This window comes from Oncorhynchus kisutch, linkage group LG26, assembly GCF_002021735.2.
Source record: "Oncorhynchus kisutch isolate 150728-3 linkage group LG26, Okis_V2, whole genome shotgun sequence".
NCBI lineage: Eukaryota > Metazoa > Chordata > Actinopteri > Salmoniformes > Salmonidae > Oncorhynchus > Oncorhynchus kisutch.
Window position 1 is genome coordinate 50,767,153 of NC_034199.2, and position 27,692 is coordinate 50,794,844.

Genomic DNA, 27,692 nt, shown 5'->3' on the forward strand with positions numbered 1-27,692 from the left:
ATCTGAATGGTTATGAGTCTGAATTAATACCTGCTATAGTCTACCACCATCTGAATGGTTATGGGTCTGAATGGTTATGGGTCTGAATGGTTATGGGTCTGAATGGTTATGGGTCTGAATGGTTATGGGTCTGAATTAATACCTGCTATAGTCTACCACCATCTGAATGGTTATGGGTCTGAATTAATACCTGCTATAGTCTACCACCATCTGAATGGTTATGGGTCTGAATTAATAACTGCTATAGTCTACCACCATCTGAATGGTTATGGGTCTGAATTAATACCTGCTATAGTCTACCACCATCTGAATGGTTATGGGTCTGAATTAATACCTGCTATAGTCTAGCACCATCTGAATGGTTATGGGTCTGAATTAATACCTGCTATAGTCTACCACCATCTGAATGGTTATGGGTCTGAATTAATAACTGCTATAGTCTACCACCATCTGAATGGTTATGGGTCTGAATTAATAACTGCTATAGTCTACCACCATCTGAATGGTTATGGGTCTGAATGGTTATGAGTCTGAATTAATAACTGCTATAGTCTACCACCATCTGAATGGTTATGAGTCTGAATTAATAACTGTTATAGTCTACCACCATCTGAATGGTTATGGGTCTGAATGGTTATGGGTCTGAATGGTTATGGGTCTGAATGGTTATGGGTCTGAATGGTTATGGGTCTGAATGGTTATGGGTCTGAATGGTTATGGGTCTGAATGGTTATGGGTCTGAATTAATACCTGCTATAGTCTACCACCATCTGAATGGTTATGGGTCTGAATGGTTATGGGTCTGAATTAATACCTGCTATAGTCTACCACCATCTGAATGGTTATGGGTCTGAATGGTTATGGGTCTGAATTAATACCTGCTATAGTCTACCACCATCTGAATGGTTATGGGTCTGAATGGTTATGGGTCTGAATGGTTATGGGTCTGAATTAATACCTGCTATAGTCTACCACCATCTGAATGGTTATGGGTCTGAATTAATACCTGCTATAGTCTACCACCATCTGAATGGTTATGGGTCTGAATTAATACCTGTTATAGTCTACCACCATCTGAATGGTTATGGGTCTGAATTAATAACTGCTATAGTCTACCACCATCTGAATGGTTATGGGTCTGAATTAATACCTGCTATAGTCTACCACCATCTGAATGGTTATGGGTCTGAATGGTTATGGGTCTGAATTAATACCTGCTATAGTCTACCACCATCTGAATGGTTATGGGTCTGAATTAATACCTGCTATAGTCTACCACCATCTGAATGGTTATGGGTCTGAATGGTTATGGGTCTGAATGGTTATGGGTCTGAATTAATACCTGCTATAGTCTACCACCATCTGAATGGTTATGGGTCTGAATTAATACCTGCTATAGTCTACCACCATCTGAATGGTTATGGGTCTGAATTAATACCTGTTATAGTCTACCACCATCTGAATGGTTATGGGTCTGAATTAATAACTGCTATAGTCTACCACCATCTGAATGGTTATGGGTCTGAATTAATAACTGCTATAGTCTACCACCATCTGAATGGTTATGGGTCTGAATGGTTATGGGTCTGAATTAATACCTGCTATAGTCTACCACCATCTGAATGGTTATGGGTCTGAATTAATACCTGCTATAGTCTACCACCATCTGAATGGTTATGGGTCTGAATTAATAACTGCTATAGTCTACCACCATCTGAATGGTTATGGGTCTGAATGGTTATGGGTCTGAATTAATACCTGCTATAGTCTACCACCATCTGAATGGTTATGGGTCTGAATTAATACCTGCTATAGTCTACCACCATCTGAATGGTTATGGGTCTGAATTAATACCTGCTATAGTCTACCACCATCTGAATGGTTATGGGTCTGAATGGTTATGGGTCTGAATGGTTATGGGTCTGAATGGTTATGGGTCTGAATGGTTATGGGTCTGAATTAATACCTGCTATAGTCTACCACCATCTGAATGGTTATGGGTCTGAATTAATACCTGTTATAGTCTACCACCATCTGAATGGTTATGGGTCTGAATGGTTATGGGTCTGAATTAATACCTGCTATAGTCTACCACCATCTGAATGGTTATGGGTCTGAATTAATAACTGCTATAGTCTACCACCATCTGAATGGTTATGGGTCTGAATTAATACCTGCTATAGTCTACCACCATCTGAATGGTTATGGGTCTGAATTAATAACTGCTATAGTCTACCACCATCTGAATGGTTATGGGTCTGAATGGTTATGGGTCTGAATGGTTATGGGTCTGAATTAATACCTGCTATAGTCTACCACCATCTGAATGGTTATGGGTCTGAATTAATACCTGCTATAGTCTACCACCATCTGAATGGTTATGGGTCTGAATGGTTATGGGTCTGAATTAATACCTGCTATAGTCTACCACCATCTGAATGGTTATGGGTCTGAATTAATACCTGCTATAGTCTACCACCATCTGAATGGTTATGGGTCTGAATTAATACCTGCTATAGTCTACCACCATCTGAATGGTTATGGGTCTGAATGGTTATGGGTCTGAATTAATACCTGCTATAGTCTACCACCATCTGAATGGTTATGGGTCTGAATTAATAACTGCTATAGTCTACCACCATCTGAATGGTTATGGGTCTGAATTAATACCTGCTATAGTCTACCACCATCTGAATGGTTATGGGTCTGAATTAATAACTGCTATAGTCTACCACCATCTGAATGGTTATGGGTCTGAATTAATACCTGCTATAGTCTACCACCATCTGAATGGTTATGGGTCTGAATTAATAACTGCTATAGTCTACCACCATCTGAATGGTTATGGGTCTGAATGGTTATGGGTCTGAATTAATACCTGCTATAGTCTACCACCATCTGAATGGTTATGGGTCTGAATGGTTATGGGTCTGAATGGTTATGGGTCTGAATTAATAACTGCTATAGTCTACCACCATCTGAATGGTTATGGGTCTGAATGGTTATGGGTCTGAATTAATACCTGCTATAGTCTACCACCATCTGAATGGTTATGGGTCTGAATTAATACCTGCTATAGTCTACCACCATCTGAATGGTTATGGGTCTGAATGGTTATGGGTCTGAATTAATAACTGCTATAGTCTACCACCATCTGAATGGTTATGGGTCTGAATTAATAACTGCTATAGTCTACCACCATCTGAATGGTTATGGGTCTGAATTAATAACTGCTATAGTCTACCACCATCTGAATGGTTATGGGTCTGAATTAATACCTGCTATAGTCTACCAACATCTGAATGGTTATGGGTCTGAATTAATACCTGCTATAGTCTACCACCATCTGAATGGTTATGGGTCTGAATTAATACCTGCTATAGTCTACCACCATCTGAATGGTTATGGGTCTGAATGGTTATGGGTCTGAATTAATAACTGCTATAGTCTACCACCATCTGAATGGTTATGGGTCTGAATTAATAACTGCTATAGTCTACCACCATCTGAATGGTTATGGGTCTGAATTAATAACTGCTATAGTCTACCACCATCTGAATGGTTATGGGTCTGAATTAATAACTGCTATAGTCTACCACCATCTGAATGGTTATGGGTCTGAATTAATACCTGCTATAGTCTACCACCATCTGAATGGTTATGGGTCTGAATTAATAACTGCTATAGTCTACCACCATCTGAATGGTTATGGGTCTGAATTAATAACTGCTATAGTCTACCACCATCTGAATGGTTATGGGTCTGAATTAATAACTGCTATAGTCTACCACCATCTGAATGGTTATGGGTCTGAATTAATAACTGCTATAGTCTACCACCATCTGAATGGTTATGGGTCTGAATGGTTATGGGTCTGAATGGTTATGGGTCTGAATTAATACCTGCTATAGTCTACCACCATCTGAATGGTTATGGGTCTGAATTAATACCTGCTATAGTCTAGCACCATCTGAATGGTTATGGGTCTGAATGGTTATGGGTCTGAATTAATACCTGCTATAGTCTACCACCATCTGAATGGTTATGGGTCTGAATTAATACCTGCTATAGTCTACCACCATCTGAATGGTTATGGGTCTGAATTAATACCTGCTATAGTCTAGCACCATCTGAATGGTTATGGGTCTGAATTAATAACTGCTATAGTCTACCACCATCTGAATGGTTATGGGTCTGAATTAATACCTGCTATAGTCTACCACCATCTGAATGGTTATGGGTCTGAATTAATACCTGCTATAGTCTACCACCATCTGAATGGTTATGGGTCTGAATTAATAACTGCTATAGTCTACCACCATCTGAATGGTTATGGGTCTGAATTAATAACTGCTATAGTCTACCACCATCTGAATGGTTATGGGTCTGAATTAATACCTGCTATAGTCTACCACCATCTGAATGGTTATGGGTCTGAATTAATACCTGCTATAGTCTACCACCATCTGAATGGTTATGGGTCTGAATTAATAACTGCTATAGTCTACCACCATCTGAATGGTTATGGGTCTGAATTAATAACTGCTATAGTCTACCACCATCTGAATGGTTATGGGTCTGAATGGTTATGGGTCTGAATTAATACCTGCTATAGTCTACCACCATCTGAATGGTTATGGGTCTGAATTAATACCTGCTATAGTCTACCACCATCTGAATGGTTATGGGTCTGAATGGTTATGGGTCTGAATTAATACCTGCTATAGTCTACCACCATCTGAATGGTTATGGGTCTGAATGGTTATGGGTCTGAATTAATACCTGCTATAGTCTACCACCATCTGAATGGTTATGGGTCTGAATTAATAACTGCTATAGTCTACCACCATCTGAATGGTTATGGGTCTGAATTAATAACTGCTATAGTCTACCACCATCTGAATGGTTATGGGTCTGAATTAATAACTGCTATAGTCTACCACCATCTGAATGGTTATGGGTCTGAATTAATAACTGCTATAGTCTACCACCATCTGAATGGTTATGGGTCTGAATTAATAACTGCTATAGTCTACCACCATCTGAATGGTTATGGGTCTGAATTAATAACTGCTATAGTCTACCACCATCTGAATGGTTATGGGTCTGAATTAATAACTGCTATAGTCTACCACCATCTGAATGGTTATGGGTCTGAATTAATAACTGCTATAGTCTACCACCATCTGAATGGTTATGGGACTGAATTAATACCTGCTATAGTCTAGCACCATCTGAATGGTTATGGGTCTGAATGGTTATGGGTCTGAATTAATACCTGCTATAGTCTACCACCATCTGAATGGTTATGGGTCTGAATTAATAACTGCTATAGTCTACCACCATCTGAATGGTTATGGGTCTGAATGGTTATGGGTCTGAATTAATACCTGCTATAGTCTACCACCATCTGAATGGTTATGGGTCTGAATGGTTATGGGTCTGAATTAATAACTGCTATAGTCTACCACCATCTGAATGGTTATGGGTCTGAATTAATACCTGCTATAGTCTAGCACCATCTGAATGGTTATGGGTCTGAATGGTTATGGGTCTGAATTAATACCTGCTATAGTCTACCACCATCTGAATGGTTATGGGTCTGAATTAATAACTGCTATAGTCTACCACCATCTGAATGGTTATGGGTCTGAATGGTTATGGGTCTGAATTAATACCTGCTATAGTCTACCACCATCTGAATGGTTATGGGTCTGAATGGTTATGGGTCTGAATTAATAACTGCTATAGTCTACCACCATCTGAATGGTTATGGGTCTGAATTAATACCTGCTATAGTCTACCACCATCTGAATGGTTATGGGTCTGAATTAATAACTGCTATAGTCTACCACCATCTGAATGGTTATGGGTCTGAATTAATAACTGCTATAGTCTACCACCATCTGAATGGTTATGGGTCTGAATTAATAACTGCTATAGTCTACCACCATCTGAATGGTTATGGGTCTGAATGGTTATGGGTCTGAATTAATACCTGCTATAGTCTACCACCATCTGAATGGTTATGGGTCTGAATGGTTATGGGTCTGAATTAATACCTGCTATAGTCTACCACCATCTGAATGGTTATGGGTCTGAATTAATACCTGCTATAGTCTACCACCATCTGAATGGTTATGGGTCTGAATTAATAACTGCTATAGTCTACCACCATCTGAATGGTTATGAGTCTGAATTAATAACTGCTATAGTCTACCACCATCTGAATGGTTATGGGTCTGAATTAATACCTGCTATAGTCTACCACCATCTGAATGGTTATGGGTCTGAATTAATACCTGCTATAGTCTACCACCATCTGAATGGTTATGGGTCTGAATTAATACCTGCTATAGTCTACCACCATCTGAATGGTTATGGGTCTGAATTAATAACTGCTATAGTCTACCACCATCTGAATGGTTATGGGTCTGAATGGTTATGGGTCTGAATTAATAACTGCTATAGTCTACCACCATCTGAATGGTTATGGGTCTGAATGGTTATGGGTCTGAATGGTTATGGGTCTGAATTAATAACTGCTATAGTCTACCACCATCTGAATGGTTATGGGTCTGAATGGTTATGGGTCTGAATTAATACCTGCTATAGTCTACCACCATCTGAATGGTTATGGGTCTGAATGGTTATGGGTCTGAATGGTTATGGGTCTGAATTAATAACTGCTATAGTCTACCACCATCTGAATGGTTATGGGTCTGAATTAATACCTGTTATAGTCTACCACCATCTGAATGGTTATGGGTCTGAATTAATACCTGTTATAGTCTACCACCATCTGAATGGTTATGGGTCTGAATTAATACCTGTTATAGTCTACCACCATCTGAATGGTTATGGGTCTGAATTAATACCTGCTATAGTCTACCACCATCTGAATGGTTATGGGTCTGAATTAATACCTGCTATAGTCTACCACCATCTGAATGGTTATGGGTCTGAATTAATAACTGCTATAGTCTACCACCATCTGAATGGTTATGGGTCTGAATTAATACCTGTTATAGTCTACCACCATCTGAATGGTTATGGGTCTGAATTAATACCTGCTATAGTCTACCACCATCTGAATGGTTATGGGTCTGAATTAATACCTGTTATAGTCTACCACCATCTGAATGGTTATGGGTCTGAATTAATACCTGTTATAGTCTACCACCATCTGAATGGTTATGGGTCTGAATTAATACCTGCTATAGTCTACCACCATCTGAATGGTTATGGGTCTGAATTAATACCTGCTATAGTCTACCACCATCTGAATGGTTATGGGTCTGAATTAATAACTGCTATAGTCTACCACCATCTGAATGGTTATGGGTCTGAATGGTTATGGGTCTGAATTAATACCTGCTATAGTCTACCACCATCTGAATGGTTATGGGTCTGAATGGTTATGGGTCTGAATGGTTATGGGTCTGAATTAATACCTGCTATAGTCTACCACCATCTGAATGGTTATGGGTCTGAATTAATAACTGCTATAGTCTACCACCATCTGAATGGTTATGGGTCTGAATTAATAACTGCTATAGTCTACCACCATCTGAATGGTTATGGGTCTGAATGGTTATGGGTCTGAATTAATACCTGCTATAGTCTACCACCATCTGAATGGTTATGGGTCTGAATTAATACCTGTTATAGTCTACCACCATCTGAATGGTTATGGGTCTGAATTAATAACTGCTATAGTCTACCACCATCTGAATGGTTATGGGTCTGAATTAATACCTGCTATAGTCTACCACCATCTGAATGGTTATGGGTCTGAATTAATACCTGCTATAGTCTACCACCATCTGAATGGTTATGGGTCTGAATTAATACCTGCTATAGTCTACCACCATCTGAATGGTTATGGGTCTGAATTAATACCTGCTATAGTCTACCACCATCTGAATGGTTATGGGTCTGAATTAATACCTGCTATAGTCTACCACCATCTGAATGGTTATGGGTCTGAATTAATACCTGCTATAGTCTACCACCATCTGAATGGTTATGGGTCTGAATTAATACCTGCTATAGTCTACCACCATCTGAATGGTTATGGGTCTGAATGGTTATGGGTCTGAATTAATACCTGCTATAGTCTACCACCATCTGAATGGTTATGGGTCTGAATTAATACCTGCTATAGTCTACCACCATCTGAATGGTTATGGGTCTGAATTAATACCTGCTATAGTCTACCACCATCTGAATGGTTATGGGTCTGAATTAATACCTGCTATAGTCTACCACCATCTGAATGGTTATGGGTCTGAATTAATACCTGCTATAGTCTACCACCATCTGAATGGTTATGGGTCTGAATTAATACCTGCTATAGTCTACCACCATCTGAATGGTTATGGGTCTGAATTAATACCTGCTATAGTCTAGCACCATCTGAATGGTTATGGGTCTGAATTAATACCTGCTATAGTCTACCACCATCTGAATGGTTATGGGTCTGAATTAATACCTGCTATAGTCTACCACCATCTGAATGGTTATGGGTCTGAATTAATACCTGCTATAGTCTACCACCATCTGAATGGTTATGGGTCTGAATTAATACCTGCTATAGTCTAGCACCATCTGAATGGTTATGGGTCTGAATTAATACCTGCTATAGTCTACCACCATCTGAATGGTTATGGGTCTGAATTAATACCTGCTATAGTCTACCACCATCTGAATGGTTATGGGTCTGAATTAATACCTGCTATAGTCTACCACCATCTGAATGGTTATGGGTCTGAATTAATAACTGCTATAGTCTACCACCATCTGAATGGTTATGGGTCTGAATTAATACCTGCTATAGTCTACCACCATCTGAATGGTTATGGGTCTGAATTAATACCTGCTATAGTCTACCACCATCTGAATGGTTATGGGTCTGAATTAATAACTGCTATAGTCTACCACCATCTGAATGGTTATGGGTCTGAATTAATACCTGCTATAGTCTACCACCATCTGAATGGTTATGGGTCTGAATTAATACCTGCTATAGTCTACCACCATCTGAATGGTTATGGGTCTGAATTAATACCTGCTATAGTCTACCACCATCTGAATGGTTATGGGTCTGAATGGTTATGGGTCTGAATTAATAACTGCTATAGTCTACCACCATCTGAATGGTTATGGGTCTGAATGGTTATGGGTCTGAATTAATACCTGCTATAGTCTACCACCATCTGAATGGTTATGGGTCTGAATGGTTATGGGTCTGAATGGTTATGGGTCTGAATTAATACCTGCTATAGTCTACCACCATCTGAATGGTTATGGGTCTGAATTAATACCTGCTATAGTCTACCACCATCTGAATGGTTATGGGTCTGAATTAATACCTGCTATAGTCTACCACCATCTGAATGGTTATGGGTCTGAATTAATACCTGCTATAGTCTACCACCATCTGAATGGTTATGGGTCTGAATTAATAACTGCTATAGTCTACCACCATCTGAATGGTTATGGGTCTGAATGGTTATGGGTCTGAATTAATACCTGCTATAGTCTACCACCATCTGAATGGTTATGGGTCTGAATTAATAACTGCTATAGTCTACCACCATCTGAATGGTTATGGGTCTGAATTAATAACTGCTATAGTCTACCACCATCTGAATGGTTATGGGTCTGAATTAATACCTGCTATAGTCTACCACCATCTGAATGGTTATGGGTCTGAATTAATAACTGCTATAGTCTACCACCATCTGAATGGTTATGGGTCTGAATTAATACCTGCTATAGTCTACCACCATCTGAATGGTTATGGGTCTGAATTAATAACTGCTATAGTCTACCACCATCTGAATGGTTATGGGTCTGAATTAATACCTGCTATAGTCTAGCACCATCTGAATGGTTATGGGTCTGAATTAATACCTGCTATAGTCTACCACCATCTGAATGGTTATGGGTCTGAATTAATACCTGCTATAGTCTAGCACCATCTGAATGGTTATGGGTCTGAATTAATACCTGCTATAGTCTAGCACCATCTGAATGGTTATGGGTCTGAATTAATACCTGCTATAGTCTACCACCATCTGAATGGTTATGGGTCTGAATGGTTATGGGTCTGAATTAATACCTGCTATAGTCTACCACCATCTGAATGGTTATGGGTCTGAATTAATACCTGCTATAGTCTAGCACCATCTGAATGGTTATGGGTCTGAATTAATACCTGCTATAGTCTACCACCATCTGAATGGTTATGGGTCTGAATTAATACCTGCTATAGTCTAGCACCATCTGAATGGTTATGGGTCTGAATTAATACCTGCTATAGTCTAGCACCATCTGAATGGTTATGGGTCTGAATTAATACCTGCTATAGTCTACCACCATCTGAATGGTTATGGGTCTGAATGGTTATGGGTCTGAATTAATACCTGCTATAGTCTACCACCATCGGTCGTTCTCTCTACTTCCAAACTACCTGTGAGTTCTACAGGCTGCTGTATTTCGCATTCAGCAAACAAGAGCTTGCCTCTTCAAATAGTCTATTAGTATAAGAAATACAACAACAACATAACTTTTCCTGGGACTCCAAGGCGTAGAAGGAGAGAGGCCAGCAGAGAGCAGGTGTGTAACATTACCTCCTAAGGGAACAGTGCAGAGGCTAGAAGTTAGAAGTTCATACATAACCCATCATTCATTAGCTCAATATAAGGCTAATAATGCTGCATTTTATGTTCATTAGCTCAATATAAGGCTAATAATGCTGCATTTCATGTTCATTAGCTCAATATAAGGCTAATGTCATGTTCATTAGCTCAATATAAGGCTAATGTCATGTTCATTAGCTCAATATAAGGCTAATAATGCATGTCATGTATTAAAAAGAGGTAGGCTAAGACACCAATCCCGGGGTTTCTGGTAACTGGTAGGTAGGCTAAGACATCTATACCGGGGCTTATGGTAACTGGTAGGTAGGCTAAGACATCTATACCGGGGTTTCTGGTAACTGGTAGGTAGGCTAAGACATCTATACCGGGGTTTCTGGTAGTTGGTAGGTAGGCTAAAACATCTATACCAGGGTTTCTGGTCACTGGTAGGTAGGCTAAGACATCTATACCAGGGTTTCTGGTAACTGGTAGGTAGGCTAAGACATCTATACCGGGGTTTTTGGTAACTGGCAGGTAGGCTAAGAAATCTATACCGGGGTTTCTGGTAACTGGTCGGTAGGCTAAGACATCTATACCAGGGTTTCTGGTAACTGGTAGGTAGGCTAAGACATCTATACCGGGGTTTCTGATAACTGGTAGGTAGGCTAAAACATCTATACCAGGGTTTCTGGTAACTGGTAGGTAGGCTAAAACATCTATACCAGGGTTTCTGGTAACTGGTAACTGGTAGGTAGGCTAAGACATCTATACCAGGGTTTCTGGTAACTGGCAGGTAGGCTAAGACATCTATACCGGGGTTTCTGGTAACTGGCAGGTAGGCTAAGACATCTATACCGGGGTTTCTAGTAACTGGTAACTGGTAGGTAGGCTAAGACATCTATACTGGGGTTTCTGGTAACTGGTAGGTAGGCTAAGACATCTATACCAGGGTTTCTGGTAACTGGTAGGTAGGCTAAGACATCTATACCGGGGTTTCTGGTAACTGGCAGGTAGGCTAAGACATCTATACCGGGGTTTCTAGTAACTGGTAACTGGTAGGTAGGCTAAGACATCTATACTGGGGTTTCTGGTAACTGGTAGGTAGGCTAAGACATCTATACCAGGGTTTCTGGTAACTGGTAGGTAGGCTAATACATCTATACCAGGGTTTCTGGTAACTGGCAGGTAGGCTAAGACATCTATACTGGGGTTTCTGGTAACTGGTAGGTAGGCTAAGACATCTATACTGGGGTTTCTGGTAACTGGTAGTTGGTAGGTAGGCTAAGACATCTATACCAGGGTTTCTGGTAACTGGCAGGTAGGCTAAGACATCTATACCAGCGTTTCTGGTAGTTGGTAGGTAGGCTAAGACATCTATACCGGGGTTTCTGGTAGTTGGTAGGTAGGCTAAGACATCTATACCAGGGTTTCTGGTAACTGGTAGGTAGGCTAAGACATCTATACCAGGGTTTCTGGTAACTGGCAGGTAGGCTAAGACATCTATACCAGGGTTTCTGGTAACTGGCAGGTAGGCTAAGACATCTATACTGGGGTTTCTGGTAACTGGCAGGTAGGCTAAGAAATCTATACCAGGGTTTCTGGTAACTGGCAGGTAGGCTAAGACATCTATACCAGGGTTTCTGGTAACTGGCAGGTAGGCTAAGACATCTATACTGGGGTTTCTGGTAACTGGTAGGTAGGCTAAGACATCTATACCAGGGTTTCTGGTAACTGGCAGGTAGGCTAAGACATCTATACCAGGGTTTCTGGTAACTGGCAGGTAGGCTAAGACATCTATACTGGGGTTTCTGGTAACTGGTAAATGGTAGCTTTCGGACGATAAAAAAAACTATGAAAATTAGATAAATCAAAAATTGTCGCCAAATGTTTTTCAGATCCATCGCAAATGTTTTTTCTTCGAATCTCTAAGCTGACAAGGTAAAAAGCATACTTCCAAAGTTGTGGCAAAATGGCTTAAGGACAACAAAGTCAAGGTATTGGAGTGGCCATCACAAAGCCCTGACCTCAATCCTATAGAAAATGTGTGTGCAGAACTGAAAAAGCGCGAGCAAGGAGGCCTACAAACCTGACTCAGTTACATCAGCTCTGTCAGGAGGAATGGGCCAAAATTCCTCAGTGATTGTGGGAAGGCTACCCAAAACGTTAAACAATTTGAAGGCAATGCTACCAAATAGTAATTGAGTGTATGTAAACTTTTGACCCACTGGGAATGTGATGAAAGAAATAAAAGCTGAAAGAAATCATTCTCTCTACTATTATTCTGGCATTTCACATTCTTAAAATAAAGTGGTGATCCTAACTGACCTAAGACTGGGAATGTTTACTAGGATTAAGGTGTATTCAAACTTCCGACATCAACTGTATGCATGACAAATGTATGTGAAGTTTTTCTTTTGAGTAACAACAAATACTTGTTTAGAAATGAATCCACTGATCTGTCTGATGTCATATAATTAAGCTGTAACTAATGCTGTCTGTCTCTAGTTCATTCTCTGTTGAGAACTACAATGCTCTATCTATATCCTGGCTGAAACAGATGGGAGCCATGGACTGACAGTGGCAGACAGCCAAACAGCACAAAGACAGCCTTTCTGTTTGTTTGTTTGTTTGTTTGTGATGTATATATACACCAAGCATGTGCAAAACTGTCATCAAGGCAAAGAGTGGCTACTTTGAAGAATCTAAAATATAAAATATATGTTGATTTGTTTAACACTTTTTTGGTTACTACATGATTCCATATGTGTTATTTCATAGTTTTGATGTCTTCACTATTATTCTACAATGTAGAAAATAAAGAACATCCCTGGAATGAGTAGGTGTGTCCAAACTTTTGACTGGTACTGTAAATACACACAAATTTTATTATTACAGTTTGCCAAAACTACTTAAAATGTTGAAACCAGGTCAGAAGCAACCCAAACACATCCTGGTACCACTGTGTCAGAAACAACCCAAACACATCCTGGTACCACTGTGTCAGAAACAACCCAAACACATCCTGGTACCACTATGTCAGAAGCAACCCAAACACATCCTGGTACCACTGTGTCAGAAACAACCCAAACACATCCTGGTACCACTGTGTCAGAAACAACCCAAACACATCCTGGTACCACTGTGTCAGAAACAACCCAAACACATCCTGGTACCACTGTGTCAGAAACAACCCAAACACATCCTGGTACCACTGTGTCAGAAACAACCCAAACACATCCTGGTACCACTGTGTCAGAAGCAACCCAAACACATCCTGGTACCACTGTGTCAGAAGCAACCCAAACACATCCTGGTACCACTGTGTCAGAAACAACCCAAACACATCCTGGTACCACTGTGTCAGAAACAACCCAAACACATCCTGGTACCACTGTGTCAGAAACAACCCAAACACATCCTGGTACCACTGTGTCAGAAGCAACCCAAACACATCCTGGTACCACTGTGTCAGAAACAACCCAAACACATCCTGGTACCACTGTGTCAGATACAACCCAAACACATCCTGGTACCACTATGTCAGAAACAACCCAAACACATCCTGGTACCACTGTGTCAGAAACAACCCAAACACATCCTGGTACCACTGTGTCAGAAACAACCCAAACACATCCTGGTACCACTGTGTCAGAAACAACCCAAACACATCCTGGTACCACTGTGTCAGAAACAACCCAAACACATCCTGGTACCACTGTGTCAGAAACAACCCAAACACATCCTGGTACCACTGTGTCAGAAACAACCCAAACACATCCTGGTACCACTGTGTCAGAAACAACCCAAACACATCCTGGTACCACTGTGTCAGAAACAACCCAAACACATCCTGGTACCACTGTGTCAGAAGCAACCCAAACACATCCTGGTACCACTGTGTCAGAAACAACCCAAACACATCCTGGTACCACTGTGTCAGAAACAACCCAAACACATCCTGGTACCACTGTGTCAGAAGCAACCCAAACACATCCTGGTACCACTGTGTCAGAAACAACCCAAACACATCCTGGTACCACTGTGTCAGAAACAACCCAAACACATCCTGGTACCACTGTGTCAGAAACAACCCAAACACATCCTGGTACCACTGTGTCAGAAACAACCCAAACACATCCTGGTACCACTGTGTCAGAAACAACCCAAACACATCATGGTACCACTGTGTCAGAAACAACCCAAACACATCCTGGTACCACTGTGTCAGAAACAACCCAAACACATCCTGGTACCACTGTGTCAGAAACAACCCAAACACATCCTGGTACACTGTGTCAGAAACAACCCAAACACATCCTGGTACCACTGTGTCAGAAGCAACCCAAACACATCCTGGTACCACTGTGTCAGAAACAACCCAAACACATCCTGGTACCACTGTGTCAGAAACAACCCAAACACATCCTGGTACCACTGTGTCAGAAACAACCCAAACACATCCTGGTACCACTGTGTCAGAAACAACCCAAACACATCATGGTACCACTGTGTCAGAAACAACCCAAACACATCCTGGTACCACTGTGTCAGAAACAACCCAAACACATCCTGGTACCACTGTGTCAGAAACAACCCAAACACATCCTGGTACCACTGTGTCAGAAACAACCCAAACACATCCTGGTACCACTGTGTCAGAAACAACCCAAACACATCCTGGTACCACTGTGTCAGAAACAACCCAAACACATCCTGGTACCACTGTGTCAGAAGCAACCCAAACACATCCTGGTACCACTGTGTCAGAAACAACCCAAACACATCCTGGTACCACTGTGTCAGAAACAACCCAAACACATCATGGTACCACTGTGTCAGAAACAACCCAAACACATCCTGGTACCACTGTGTCAGAAACAACCCAAACACATCCTGGTACCACTGTGTCAGAAACAACCCAAACACATCATGGTACCACTGTGTCAGAAACAACCCAAACACATCCTGGTACCACTGTGTCAGAAACAACCCAAACACATCCTGGTACCACTGTGTCAGAAACAACCCAAACACATCCTGGTACCACTGTGTCAGAAACAACCCAAACACATCCTGGTACCACTGTGTCAGAAACAACCCAAACACATCCTGGTACCACTGTGTCAGAAACAACCCAAACACATCCTGGTACCACTGTGTCAGAAGCAACCCAAACACATCCTGGTACCACTGTGTCAGAAACAACCCAAACACATCCTGGTACCACTGTGTCAGAAACAACCCAAACACATCATGGTACCACTGTGTCAGAAACAACCCAAACACATCCTGGTACCACTGTGTCAGAAACAACCCAAACACATCCTGGTACCACTGTGTCAGAAACAACCCAAACACATCCTGGTACCACTGTGTCAGAAACAACCCAAACACATCCTGGTACCACTGTGTCAGAAACAACCCAAACACATCATGGTACCACTGTGTCAGAAACAACCCAAACACATCCTGGTACCACTGTGTCAGAAACAACCCAAACACATCCTGGTACCACTGTGTCAGAAACAACCCAAACACATCCTGGTACCACTGTGTCAGAAACAACCCAAACACATCCTGGTACCACTGTGTCAGATACAACCCAAACACATCCTGGTACCACTGTGTCAGAATGTGACAATGAAGCACGGTGTAAACAGTAGGGATGTAATGATTCACCAATCAGGCACAGTGTAAACAGTAGGGATGTAACGATTGACCAATCAGGCACAGTGTAAACAGTAGGGATGTAACGATTGCCCAGTCAGGCACAGTGTAAACAGTAGGGATGTAATGATTCATCAATCAGGCACAGTGTAAACAGTAGGGATGTAATGATTCACCAATCAGGCACAGTGTAAACAGTAGGGATGTAATGATTCACCAATCAGGCACAGTGTAAACAGTAGGGATGTAACGATTGACCAATCAAGAACGTTTCTGGGAAAACATTTTTTACTCTCTCTCATTGTCCCAAATACACATTCACGCATTTCAGCATTGTCTCAGTGAAGAGCTCTGATTGGCCCATGGACTGATGTTTCAGCATTGTCTCAGTGAAGAGCTCTGATTGGCCCATGGACTGATGTTTCAGCATTGTCTCAGTGAAGAGCTCTGATTGGCCCATGGACTGATGTTTCAGCATTGTCTCAGTGAAGAGCTCTGATTGGCCCATGGACTGATGTTTCAGCATTGTCTCAGTGAAGAGCTCTGATTGGCCCATAGACTGATGTTTCCAGCATTGTCTCAGTGAAGAGCTCTGATTGGCCCATGAACTGATGTTTCAGCATTGTCTCAGTGAAGAGCTCTGATTGGCCCATGAACTGATGTTTCAGCATTGTCTCAGTGAAGAGCTCTGATTGGCCCATGGACTGATGTTTTAGCATTGTCTCAGTGAAGAGCTCTGATTGGCCCATGGACTGATGTTTCAGCATTGTCTCAGTGAAGAGCTCTGATTGGCCCATGGACTGATGTTTCAGCATTGTCTCAGTGAAGAGCTCTGATTGGCCCATGGACTGATGTTTCAGCATTGTCTCAGTGAAGAGCTCTGATTGGCCCATGGACTGATGTTTCAGCATTGTCTCAGTGAAGAGCTCTGATTGGGTGGCAGGCGGATGTCCAACATCCACCATCGTAGTGCGGATGAAGCCTGCACTGGAACGTGAAGATAACTGAAGCTGGCTAGCTTTAGAAAACCCAGAGTAGATGTAGCTTGTTTTGTAGGACACCCCTCAGGCCAGACTGAACAACACATTGACAGAGACGGACAGCAGTTCATTTAGGGTGCGTTGGTAAATTCACTCGGGCTATCTACTCTGATTTCAGAGCACTCTCGTCTGAGTGTACCAGAGCTCAGAATAACTGATGAAGTTACCAACGCTCAACACCCGTTGAATGTGACCCGGTGTCACTAAACGTCTGCAAAAAAACATCATTAAATAGTTGCCAGCAGCACAGTTATATTGACCAACGCTCTGGATAACATGAAAACAGCCTAACCAGCAATGCTAGGGTGAGTAAAATGGTCTGTTAGCTTGACTGCCATTGTGAGGTCAGAACGCTCGGATCAACCCTACTCCTCCTACTCCTCCTCAACCCTACTCCTCCTCCTCCTCCTCCTCAACCCTACTCCTCCTCAACCCTACTCCTCCTCCTCCTCCTCCTCAACCCTACTCCTCCTCAACCCTACTCCTCCTCCTCCTCCTCAACCCTACTCCTCCTCAACCCTACTCCTCCTCCTCCTCCTCAACCCTACTCCTCCTCAACCCTACTCCTCCTACTCCTCCTCAACCCTACTCCTCCTCCTCCTCCTCAACCCTACTCCTCCTCAACCCTACTCCTCCTCCTCCTCCTCAACCCTACTCCTCCTCAACCCTACTCCTCCTCCTCCTCCTCAACCCTACTCCTCCACAACCCTACTCCTCCTCCTCCTCCTCAACCCTACTCCTCCTCAACCCTACTCCTCCTCCTCCTCCTCAACCCTACTCCTCCTCAACCCTACTCCTCCTCCTCAACCCTACTCCTCCTCCTCCTCCTCCTCCTCAACCCTCCTCCTCCTCCTCCTCCTCCTCCTCAACCCTCCTCCTCCTCAACCCTACTCCTCCTCCTCCTCCTCAACCCTACTCCTCCTCAACCCTACTCCTCCTCCTCCTCCTCAAACCTCCTCCTCCTCAACCCTACTCCTCCTCCTCCTCCTCCTCCTCAACCCTCCTCCTCCTCAACCCTACTCCTCCTCCTCCTCCTCAAACCTCCTCCTCCTCAACCCTACTCCTCCTCAACCCTACTCCTCCTCCTCAACCCTACTCCTCCTCCTCCTCCTCAAACCTCCTCCTCCTCAACCCTACTCCTCCTCAACCCTACTCCTCCTCCTCCTCCTCAACCCTACTCCTCCTCAACCCTACTCCTCCTCCTCCTCCTCAACCCTACTCCTCCTCAACCCTACTCCTCCTCCTCCTCCTCAACCCTACTCCTCCTCCTCCTCCTCAACCCTACTCCTCCTCAACCCTACTTCTCCTCCTCTTCCTCAACCCTACTCCTCCTCAACCCTACTCCTCCTCCTCCTCCTCAACCCTACTCCTCCTCAACCCTACTCCTCCTCCTCTTCCTCAACCCTACTCCTCCTCAACCCTACTCCTCCTCCTCCTCCTCCTCAACCCTACTCCTCCTCCACCCTACTCCTCCTCCTCCTCCTCAACCCTACTCCTCCTCAACCCTACTCCTCCTCCTCCTCCTCAACCCTACTCCTCCTCCTCCTCCTCAACCCTACTCCTCCTCCTCCTCCTCCTCCTCAACCCTACTCCTCCTCAACCCTACTCCTCCTCCTCCTCCTCAACCCTACTCCTCCTCCTCCTCCTCAACCCTACTCCTCCTCAACCCTACTCCTCCTCCTCCTCCTCAACCCTACTCCTCCTCAACCCTACTCCTCCTCCTCAACCCTACTCCTCCTCAACCCTACTCCTCCTCCTCAACCCTACTCCTCCTCAACCCTACTCCTCCTCCTCCTCCTCAACCCTACTCCTCCTCCTCAACCCTACTCCTCCTCTTCCTCAACCCTACTCCTCCTCAACCCTACTCCTCCTCCTCCTCCTCAACCCTACTCCTCCTCAACCCTACTCCTCCGACAGAGTAGTCCAGTGACAGTGTGCGTTCTGAATGCTCCGAGAGCAAAACGCTCTGAATTTATGACCGTCCAGAGCGCACTGCCACTCCAGAGTGAATTTACTAACGCACACTTAGTAGCATCATGCAGCTGGAACTAAACAGCTGGTTGTTTATGGAGGAACAATAAGCCAATCTGTTATGTAGAGATATAAGAGGAAGGGGTGATATAGAGAAGAGTAGAGGCAAGAGGAGAACACAAAACAAGGAGAGACTACAGTACTGTCTGGTAGAGGGCGGTCTGTATAGACTACAGTACTGTCTGGTAGAGGGCGGTCTGTATAGACTACAGTACTGTCTGGTAGAGGGCGGTCTGTATAGACTACAGTACTGTCTGGTAGAGGGCGGTCTGTATAGACTACAGTACTGTCTGGTAGAGGGCGGTCTGTATAGACTACAGTACTGTCTGGTAGAGGGCGGTCTGTATAGACTACAGTACTGTCTGGTAGAGGGCGGTCTGTATAGACTACAGTACTGTCTGGTAGAGGGCAGTCTGTATAGACTACAGTACTGTCTGGTAGAGGGCGGTCTGTATAGACTACAGTACTGTCTGGTAGAGGGCGGTCTGTATAGACTACAGTACTGTCTGGTAGAGGGCGGTCTGTATAGACTACAGTACTGTCTGGTAGAGGGCGGTCTGTATAGACTACAGTACTGTCTGGTAGAGGGCAGTCTGTATAGACTACAGTACTGTCTGGTAGAGGGCGGTCTGTATAGACTACAGTACTGTCTGGTAGAGGGCGGTCTGTATAGACTACAGTACTGTCTGGTAGAGGGCGGTCTGTATAGACTACAGTACTGTCTGGTAGAGGTTGGTCTGTATAGACTACAGTACTGTCTGATAGAGGGCAGTCTGTATAGACTACAGTACTGTCTGGCAGAGGGCGGTCTGTATAGACTACAGTACTGTCTGGTAGAGGGCGGTCTATATAGACTACAGTACTGTCTGGTAGAGGGCGGTCTGTATAGACTACAGTACTGTCTGGTAGAGGGCGGTCTGTATAGACTACAGTACTGTCTGATAGAGGGCAGTCTGTATAGACTACAGTACTGTCGGATAGAGGGCAGTCTGTATAGACTACAGTACTGTCTGGTAGAGGGAGGTCTGTATAGACTACAGTACTGTCTGGTAGAGGGTGGTCTGTATAGACTACAGTACTGTCTGGTAGACGGCGGTCTGTATAGACTACAGTACTGTCTGATAGAGGGCAGTCTGTATAGACTACAGTACTGTCTGGTAGAGGGCGGTCTGTATAGACTACAGTACTGTCTGATAGAGGGCGGTCTGTATAGACTACAGTACTGTCTGATAGAGGGCGGTCTGTATAGACTACAGTACTGTCTGGTAGAGGGCGGTCTGTATAGACTACAGTACTGTCTGGTAGAGGGCAGTCTGTATAGACTACATTACTGTCTGGTAGAGAGCAGTCTGTATAGTCTACATTACTGTCTGGTAGAGAGCGGTCTGTATAGACTACATTACTGTCTGGTAGAGAGCAGTCTGTATAGACTACAGTACTGTCTGGTAGAGGGCAGTCTGTATATTCTACATTACTGTCTGGTAGAGAGCAGTCTGATTAGTCTACATTACTGTCTGGTAGAGAGCAGTCTGTATAGACTACAGTACTGTCTGGTAGAGAGCGGTCTGTATAGTCTACATTACTGTCTGGTAGAGAGCAGTCTGTATAGACTACAGTACTGTCTGGTAGAGTGGCATAGTGCATACACCAGCATTTCCTCTGAAAATGACATTTAAATGAGTGTGTGAAATGTGTCTGGGAGGCTGGAACAGGCGGGACAGGGCAGGGCAGTCAGTCTATCACTGGGTGAATGAGTACTGTGGGGGAGGGGTAGATTTTCAGACTGTTCAGTGCCAACCAGCAGAAATAGTCAGAGGGGGGGGGTCAGCGTCACCACAAGGGAATGTTTCTCCCCTCCCCCTCCTCCCCGACACAGTCCTCCCCTCCCCCTCCTTCCACCATAGAGCCAGAGGGAGACATTGTTTAGTCTGAAGCTTGCAGCAGGAGAGCGGCACAGTGTCCTGTAAACAGACACACCAGACCCTCCCTTCCTACGTTCAAACTGCTAATTACACTATCAGCATACAGAGATCATCTTACTGTGTGTTACAGGGACAAGGTCTTATGTTGGATAATATTTTGAAGTCTTCGGAGCAAGTGTGAAACATTTAGTGTGGTAGTACGTGCTGAGAGCCGTCTACTGCGTGTGTGTGTGTGCGTGTGCGTGTGACGTGTGTGTGTGCGTGTGACGTGTGCGTGCGTGTGTGTGAGATACCGGTATTGATGCAGAGACCAGTTTGTGTTTTTACTTTACCTTCTACAACAATACTTGACAATACAGTGTTTGGTTTGTTAAATGTGATGTGCCACTCTGTCGCGTGTAGTAATGTCTGTGTTCATAGTTTTCTCTGTTTGCTACTCGAGTTGTCTCTCTCCTTCTCCTCCTGCATGCTGCCCCGTCACCCCGAGCCCTGCCCCGTCACCCCGAGCCCTGCCCCGTCACCCCGAGCCCTGCCCCGTCACCCAGAGCCCTGCCCCGTCACCCCGAGCCCTGCCCCGTCACCCCGAGCCCTGCCCCGTCACCCCGAGCCCTGCCCCGTAACCCCGAGCCCTTCCCCGTCACCCCGAGCCCTGCCCCATCACCCCGAGCCCTGCCCCGTCACCCCGAGCCCTGCCCCGTCACCCCGAGCCCTTCCCCCGTCACCCCGAGCCCTGCCCCGTCACCCCGAGCCCTGCCCCGTCACCCCGAGCCCTGCCCCGTCACCCGAGCCCTGCCCCGTCACCCCGAGCCCTGCCCCGTCACCCCGAGCCCTGCCCCGTAACCCCGAGCCCTGCCCCGTCACCCCGTAACCCCGAGCCCTGCCCCGTCACCCCGAGCCCTGCCCCGTAACCCCGAGCCCTGCCCCGTCACCCCGTCACCCCGAGCCCTGCCCCGTCACCCCGAGCCCTGCCCCGCAACCCCGAGCCCTGCCCCGTCACCCCGAGCCCTGCTCCGTCACCCCGAGCCCTGCCCCGTAACCCCGAGCCCTGCCCCGTCACCCCGAGCCCTGCTCCGTCACCCCGAGCCCTGGCCCGTCACCTCGAGCCCTGCCCCGGCAGCTCTTACAGGGCAGAAATTTGACGAACTGACTTGTTGAAAAGGTGGCATCCTACGATGGTGCCACGTTGAAAGTTACTGAGCTCTTCAGCAAGGCCATTCTACTGCCAATGTTTGTCTATGGAGATTGCATGGCTGTGTGCTCGATTTTACTGAAATAACCAAATCTACTAATTTGAAGGGGTGTACACATACTGCTGTATATATAATGTATGTAATAGGACCATTATTCTGTATTGTGAATTGATGTGGAATTTTATGATTGTTTCCTATCGTTTTGACAGAAAACCGGCAAAAATGTCAGTTTAAGCAGTGAGCGAAATGGTCAAACCTGGTAATATCAGGCTGTATAATGGGACATACACCTAACAACTTCAATGACAAATTTCACTGAACAGGGGAAAATAACCATCACCATACAATACATTACATTGTATGAAGAAACAATACTACAAGTCGTAGCTCCATACTACTTGTCAGACAGAGAACCGATACTGGCCATATCCGAATACCCATACTAGCGTACTAAATAGTACGAGAAAAAATATTGTTTTATAGATTGTGAAAATTCTAAAATAGTGCTCGGAATACTTAATCTAATGTGTGATTGCGTTGACTCTCTCCATTAGTTCATTTATGGAACAGTGCGTCAATTTATCTGATTATCAGTTGTTGTCAAACACGTGAGTCGGAAAAGACGAGTGAATTCTACAAGATCAAAAGCCGAAATTAGTATGCAGTTTAGGTATGTAGTACATTAGTACAAGTATTCGGACACAGATAACTGTTTTTTGGGGGTGGGAATAGCATGGGGTGTGAGGGGTCTGGGGTGGGAATAGCATGGGGTGTGAGGGGTCTCGGGTCTGAGGTGGGAATAGCATAGGGTGTGAGGGGTCTGGGGTGGGAATAGCATGGGGTGTGAGGGGTCTGGGGTGGGAATAGCATGGGGTGTGAGGGGTCTGGGGTGGGAATAGCATGGGGTGTGAGGGGTCTGGGGTCTGGGGTGGGAATAGCATGGGGTGTGAGGGGTCTGAGGTGGGAATAGCATGGGGTGTGAGGGGTCTGGGGTGGGAATAGCATGGGGTGTGAGGGGTCTGGGGTCTGGGGTGGGAATGGCATGGGGTGTGAGGGGTCTGGGGTCTGGGGTGGGAACAGCATGGGGTGTGATGGGTCTGGGGTCTGGGGTGGGAATAGCATGGGGTGTGAGGGGTCTGGGGTGGGAATAGCATGGGGTGTGAGGGGTCTGGGGTGGGAATAGCATGGGGTGTGAGGGGTTTGGGGTCTGGGGTGGGAATAGCATGGGGTGTGAGGGGTCTGGGGTGGGACTGGCATGTGGTGTGAGGGGTCTGGGGTCTGGGGTGGGAATGGCATGGGGTGTGAGGGGTCTGGGGTGGGAATAGCATGGGGTGTGAGGGGTCTGGGGTGGGAATAGCATGGGGTGTGAGGGGTCTGGGGGGACGAATAGCATGGGGTGTGAGGGGTCTGGGGTGGGAATAGCATGGGGTGTGAGGGGTCTGGGGTCTGGGGTGGGAATAGCATGGGGTGTGAGGGGTCTGGGGTCTGGGGTGGGAATGGCATGGGGTGTGAGGGGTCTGGGGTCTGGGGTGGGAACAGCATGGGGTGTGATGGGTCTGGGGTCTGGGGTGGGAATAGCATGGGGTGTGAGGGGTCTGGGGTGGGAATAGCATGGGGTGTGAGGGGTCTGGGGTGGGAATAGCATGGGGTGTGAGGGGTTTGGGGTCTGGGGTGGGAATAGCATGGGGTGTGAGGGGTCTGGGGTGGGACTGGCATGTGGTGTGAGGGGTCTGGGGTCTGGGGTGGGAATGGCATGGGGTGTGAGGGGTCTGGGGTGGGAATAGCATGGGGTGTGAGGGGTCTGGGGTGGGAATAGCATGGGGTGTGAGGGGTCTGGGGTCTGGGGTGGGAATAGCATGGGGTGTGAGGGGTCTGGGGTGGGAATAGCATGGGGTGTGAGGGGTCTGGGGTGACGAATAGCATGGGGTGTGAGGGGTCTGGGGTGGGAATAGCATGGGGTGTGAGGGGTCTGGGGTCTGGGGTGGGAATAGCATGGGGTGTGAGGGGTCTGGGGTCTGGGGTGGGAATGGCATGGGGTGTGAGGGGTCTGGGGTCTGGGGTGGGAACAGCATGGGGTGTGATGGGTCTGGGGTCTGGGGTGGGAATAGCATGGGGTGTGAGGGGTCTGGGTGGGAATAGCATGGGGTGTGAGGGGTCTGGGGTGGGAATAGCATGGGGTGTGAGGGGTTTGGGGTCTGGGGTGGGAATAGCATGGGGTGTGAGGGGTCTGGGGTGGGAATAGCATGGGGTGTGAGGGGTCTGGGGTGACGAATATCATGGGGTGTGAGGGGTCTGGGGTGGGAATAGCATGGGGTGTGAGGGGTCTGGGGTCTGGGGTGGGAATAGCATGGGGTGTGAGGGGTCTGGGGTGGGAATAGCATGGGGTGTGAGGGGTCTGGGGTGGGAATAGCATGGGGTGTGAGGGGTCTGGGGTGGGAATAGCATGGGGTGTGAGGGGTCTGGGGTGGGAATAGCATGGGGTGTGAGGGGTCTGGGGTGGGAATAGCATGGGGTGTGAGGGGTCTGGGGTGGGAATAGCATGGGGTGTGAGGGGTCTGGGGTGGGAATAGCATGGGGTGTGAGGGGTCTGTCAGTGGCTTTTGACTATTGTTTGGGATTCCTCATGTCTTACTCATTGGAAGAAAAAAAGTTTGGTCCGAATCGGATGTTCGGTACTATATTTATTTAATATTATATGAATGCTATACATTTTTTGAAATGGCCAATTTGGGTTCAATCAATTATCTTAATTTCTCAGGGGTTCAAAATATGTTATATTTCAACAGAAATAATGTTGCAGGAATGTTTATCTTCTCTGTTCCTAACGGCAGAAACCGTTTCAAAACGACTTGAGATGGTGGGTTTCATGGCTGAAACGACCTGATGGGATGACCTAGCTACAGATGGGCACACCAGATAATATGATATAACCAACATTATACTGGTAGTTACAGGTGTGTCTAAACGTTGCCAGAGATCTTTCAACTGACATGGTATTTGCGATACTGTCTTCGTTCCTCATTTTGTGGAAACAGGAGTCTCATAAAATGTCCGTGTCAAGTTGCAGGGGTCCATTTGAATTTAGAAAAATGCTCAGTTGTTTTAAAAAAAAAATACAAAATGAGACTCCTGTTCCCAAGAATTGAGGATGAAGAGGGTATCACGAATACCAGGTTAAAAAATGACCAGTATAAATGGTCCAAATTGTTTTGGTTAAATCACATTATCTGTCTGGTGTTACAATCTGTAGCTCGGAAAGGCCCAGGTAATAGAATAGTCAATATAAACTGGGTGGTTTGGAGCACTGAATGCTGATTGGCTGACAGCCGTGGTATATCAGACCATATACCATGGATATGGCAAAACATTAATTTTTACTGCTCTAATTACGTTGGTAACCAGTTTAAAATAGCAATAAAGCACCTCGAGGGTTTATGAGATATGGTTAATATATAAAAATTAATGAAGTAAAAAAACATTTATCATAATATATATATATATATTAACCATATCTCATAAACCCCCGAGGTGCTTTATTGCTATTTTAAACTGGTTATATATATATATATATATATATATCCATTATCTCAAACCTATTTTCCAATTACATCATATGGAAATTTATTTATGTATACGTATTTCATCGCATTAAGCAAAACATCGCAAGGCCAAGAAAGGTTCAACTTACCAGCGACGGGACTGAGGAGCAGGATGCCGTACAGCCCCAGTGCCAGCCCCGGCGCCAGCCCCGACATTCGGCCCAGGACTGCCATGGCTGGTGGGATTAATTGGGACGGGCGGTTTCTCCAAGAAGTTCTCCTTATTTCACCCCTTTCAATCTGTGAGCTAGACGAGCACATTCGCCCGGACTATCTAATAATCTAACATAGTCCAAATCAAATACGATGGATGAATAAATGTCTTCTAGGTTTAACAGTTGATATTCATGATTTTTTATCTAACCTTGATTGTCCAAACAGTCATTTAGGTCCCAGACAGTGCAACAACAAACAAACAAAAAATGATTAAAAAATATATTTTAAAAATCACAAGCTAACATCAATATTGCAACAATTGATGAGCTATGAAAATAGCTAACGTTGTCTGTCTACTTTAGGACCCAGCTAGCTATTGTTTTTGATTGCCAAAACGTTTTATTTCGACATCCGAGTCTCCTCTGTACTGGGCTACAGTAACGTTACCTACAGTCAGCCATCAGACGTTAACCTTTTCATAACTAACAAGCAAACCAGCATTCACGAAAGAAAGAATAGATATATATATATATATACACTTCAAAACAACTATCTAGCACGCTGTTTATGATAGGATTTTACAAATCCATGAAACGCAGCTAAAGTAACCTTACATTTCCTAAAGGCCAACTAACGTTAGATAACTAGACACAGTCATATATTTTTTGTGTGGCTGGTACTGTCATATGGATTTCTGACATCTGATCGGAGAGATAACCACGAAGATTATACTCATTTAGCTAAACGATTTAGCAAAATTGATGATCCAACTTGTTTTAAATATATATTCCGATCAAATCCGTCTGATATCCAACACGCAGACGAGAAGGAAAAATCCTCTTCTGCCCAGATGAAAATGTTTCACGTAGAGCAAGACTGACTGGTAGCGGGTCGGTACGCAGAGACTGTGGCGATTAGACTCCCAAAAAAAGGCCTTTCAACCGAAGAGGGAAAAAATGGTTGATTTAAAAATGTTGTATTATTCAAAACAGATTTCCAGTAACTATTATATGTAGCTAAAATGTCAATTTAATTGTTCTACGTCCCTTTTAACCATAGCGTTCTGTTATCCGCGCCCAGCCTTCAACTTCGCTTCTGTACAGTCTAGGGCCGAGCTGCTACTGGGCTGGCTCATTCCTACGTTATGGTGCCTCATCGTTTTGGTGAGGGAAGTATATATATTTTTTTACATTTTGATAAAGTAAATGTTTGACTTTCAGAAAAACATATTGGTCATTCTCAGGCACTTAATTTTTTGTTGGTGCATTTTTCAAACTGTTAGGTACGTAATCTTAAACAGGATGGAAACGTGGGGCCTATATTAGCCATAGCTCTGTGAGTGAGCAAGCATAATGGTGAACAAATCAACAGGATTTTCACTTCTCTATCAAACATTTTTTAACATTTTGAAATGTTGTTAATTTTCGCTATAATTTTACAC

General features: G+C 44.7%; 1 protein-coding gene across 1 annotated transcript in view; it reads right to left on the reverse strand.

Annotated features, from left to right (window-relative positions):
- Positions 1 to 27,374, reverse strand: part of bmpr2b (bone morphogenetic protein receptor, type II b (serine/threonine kinase)) — a 148,873-nt gene extending 121,499 nt beyond the window's left edge. Inside the window, exon 1 of the mRNA XM_031805443.1 lies at positions 26,185 to 27,374. Within this exon, the coding sequence (XP_031661303.1) occupies positions 26,185 to 26,356 (172 nt within the window). The 5' untranslated portion in view covers positions 26,357 to 27,374. The remainder of the gene's footprint in view (positions 1 to 26,184) is intronic.
- Between the last annotated feature and the right edge of the window lie 318 nt (positions 27,375 to 27,692).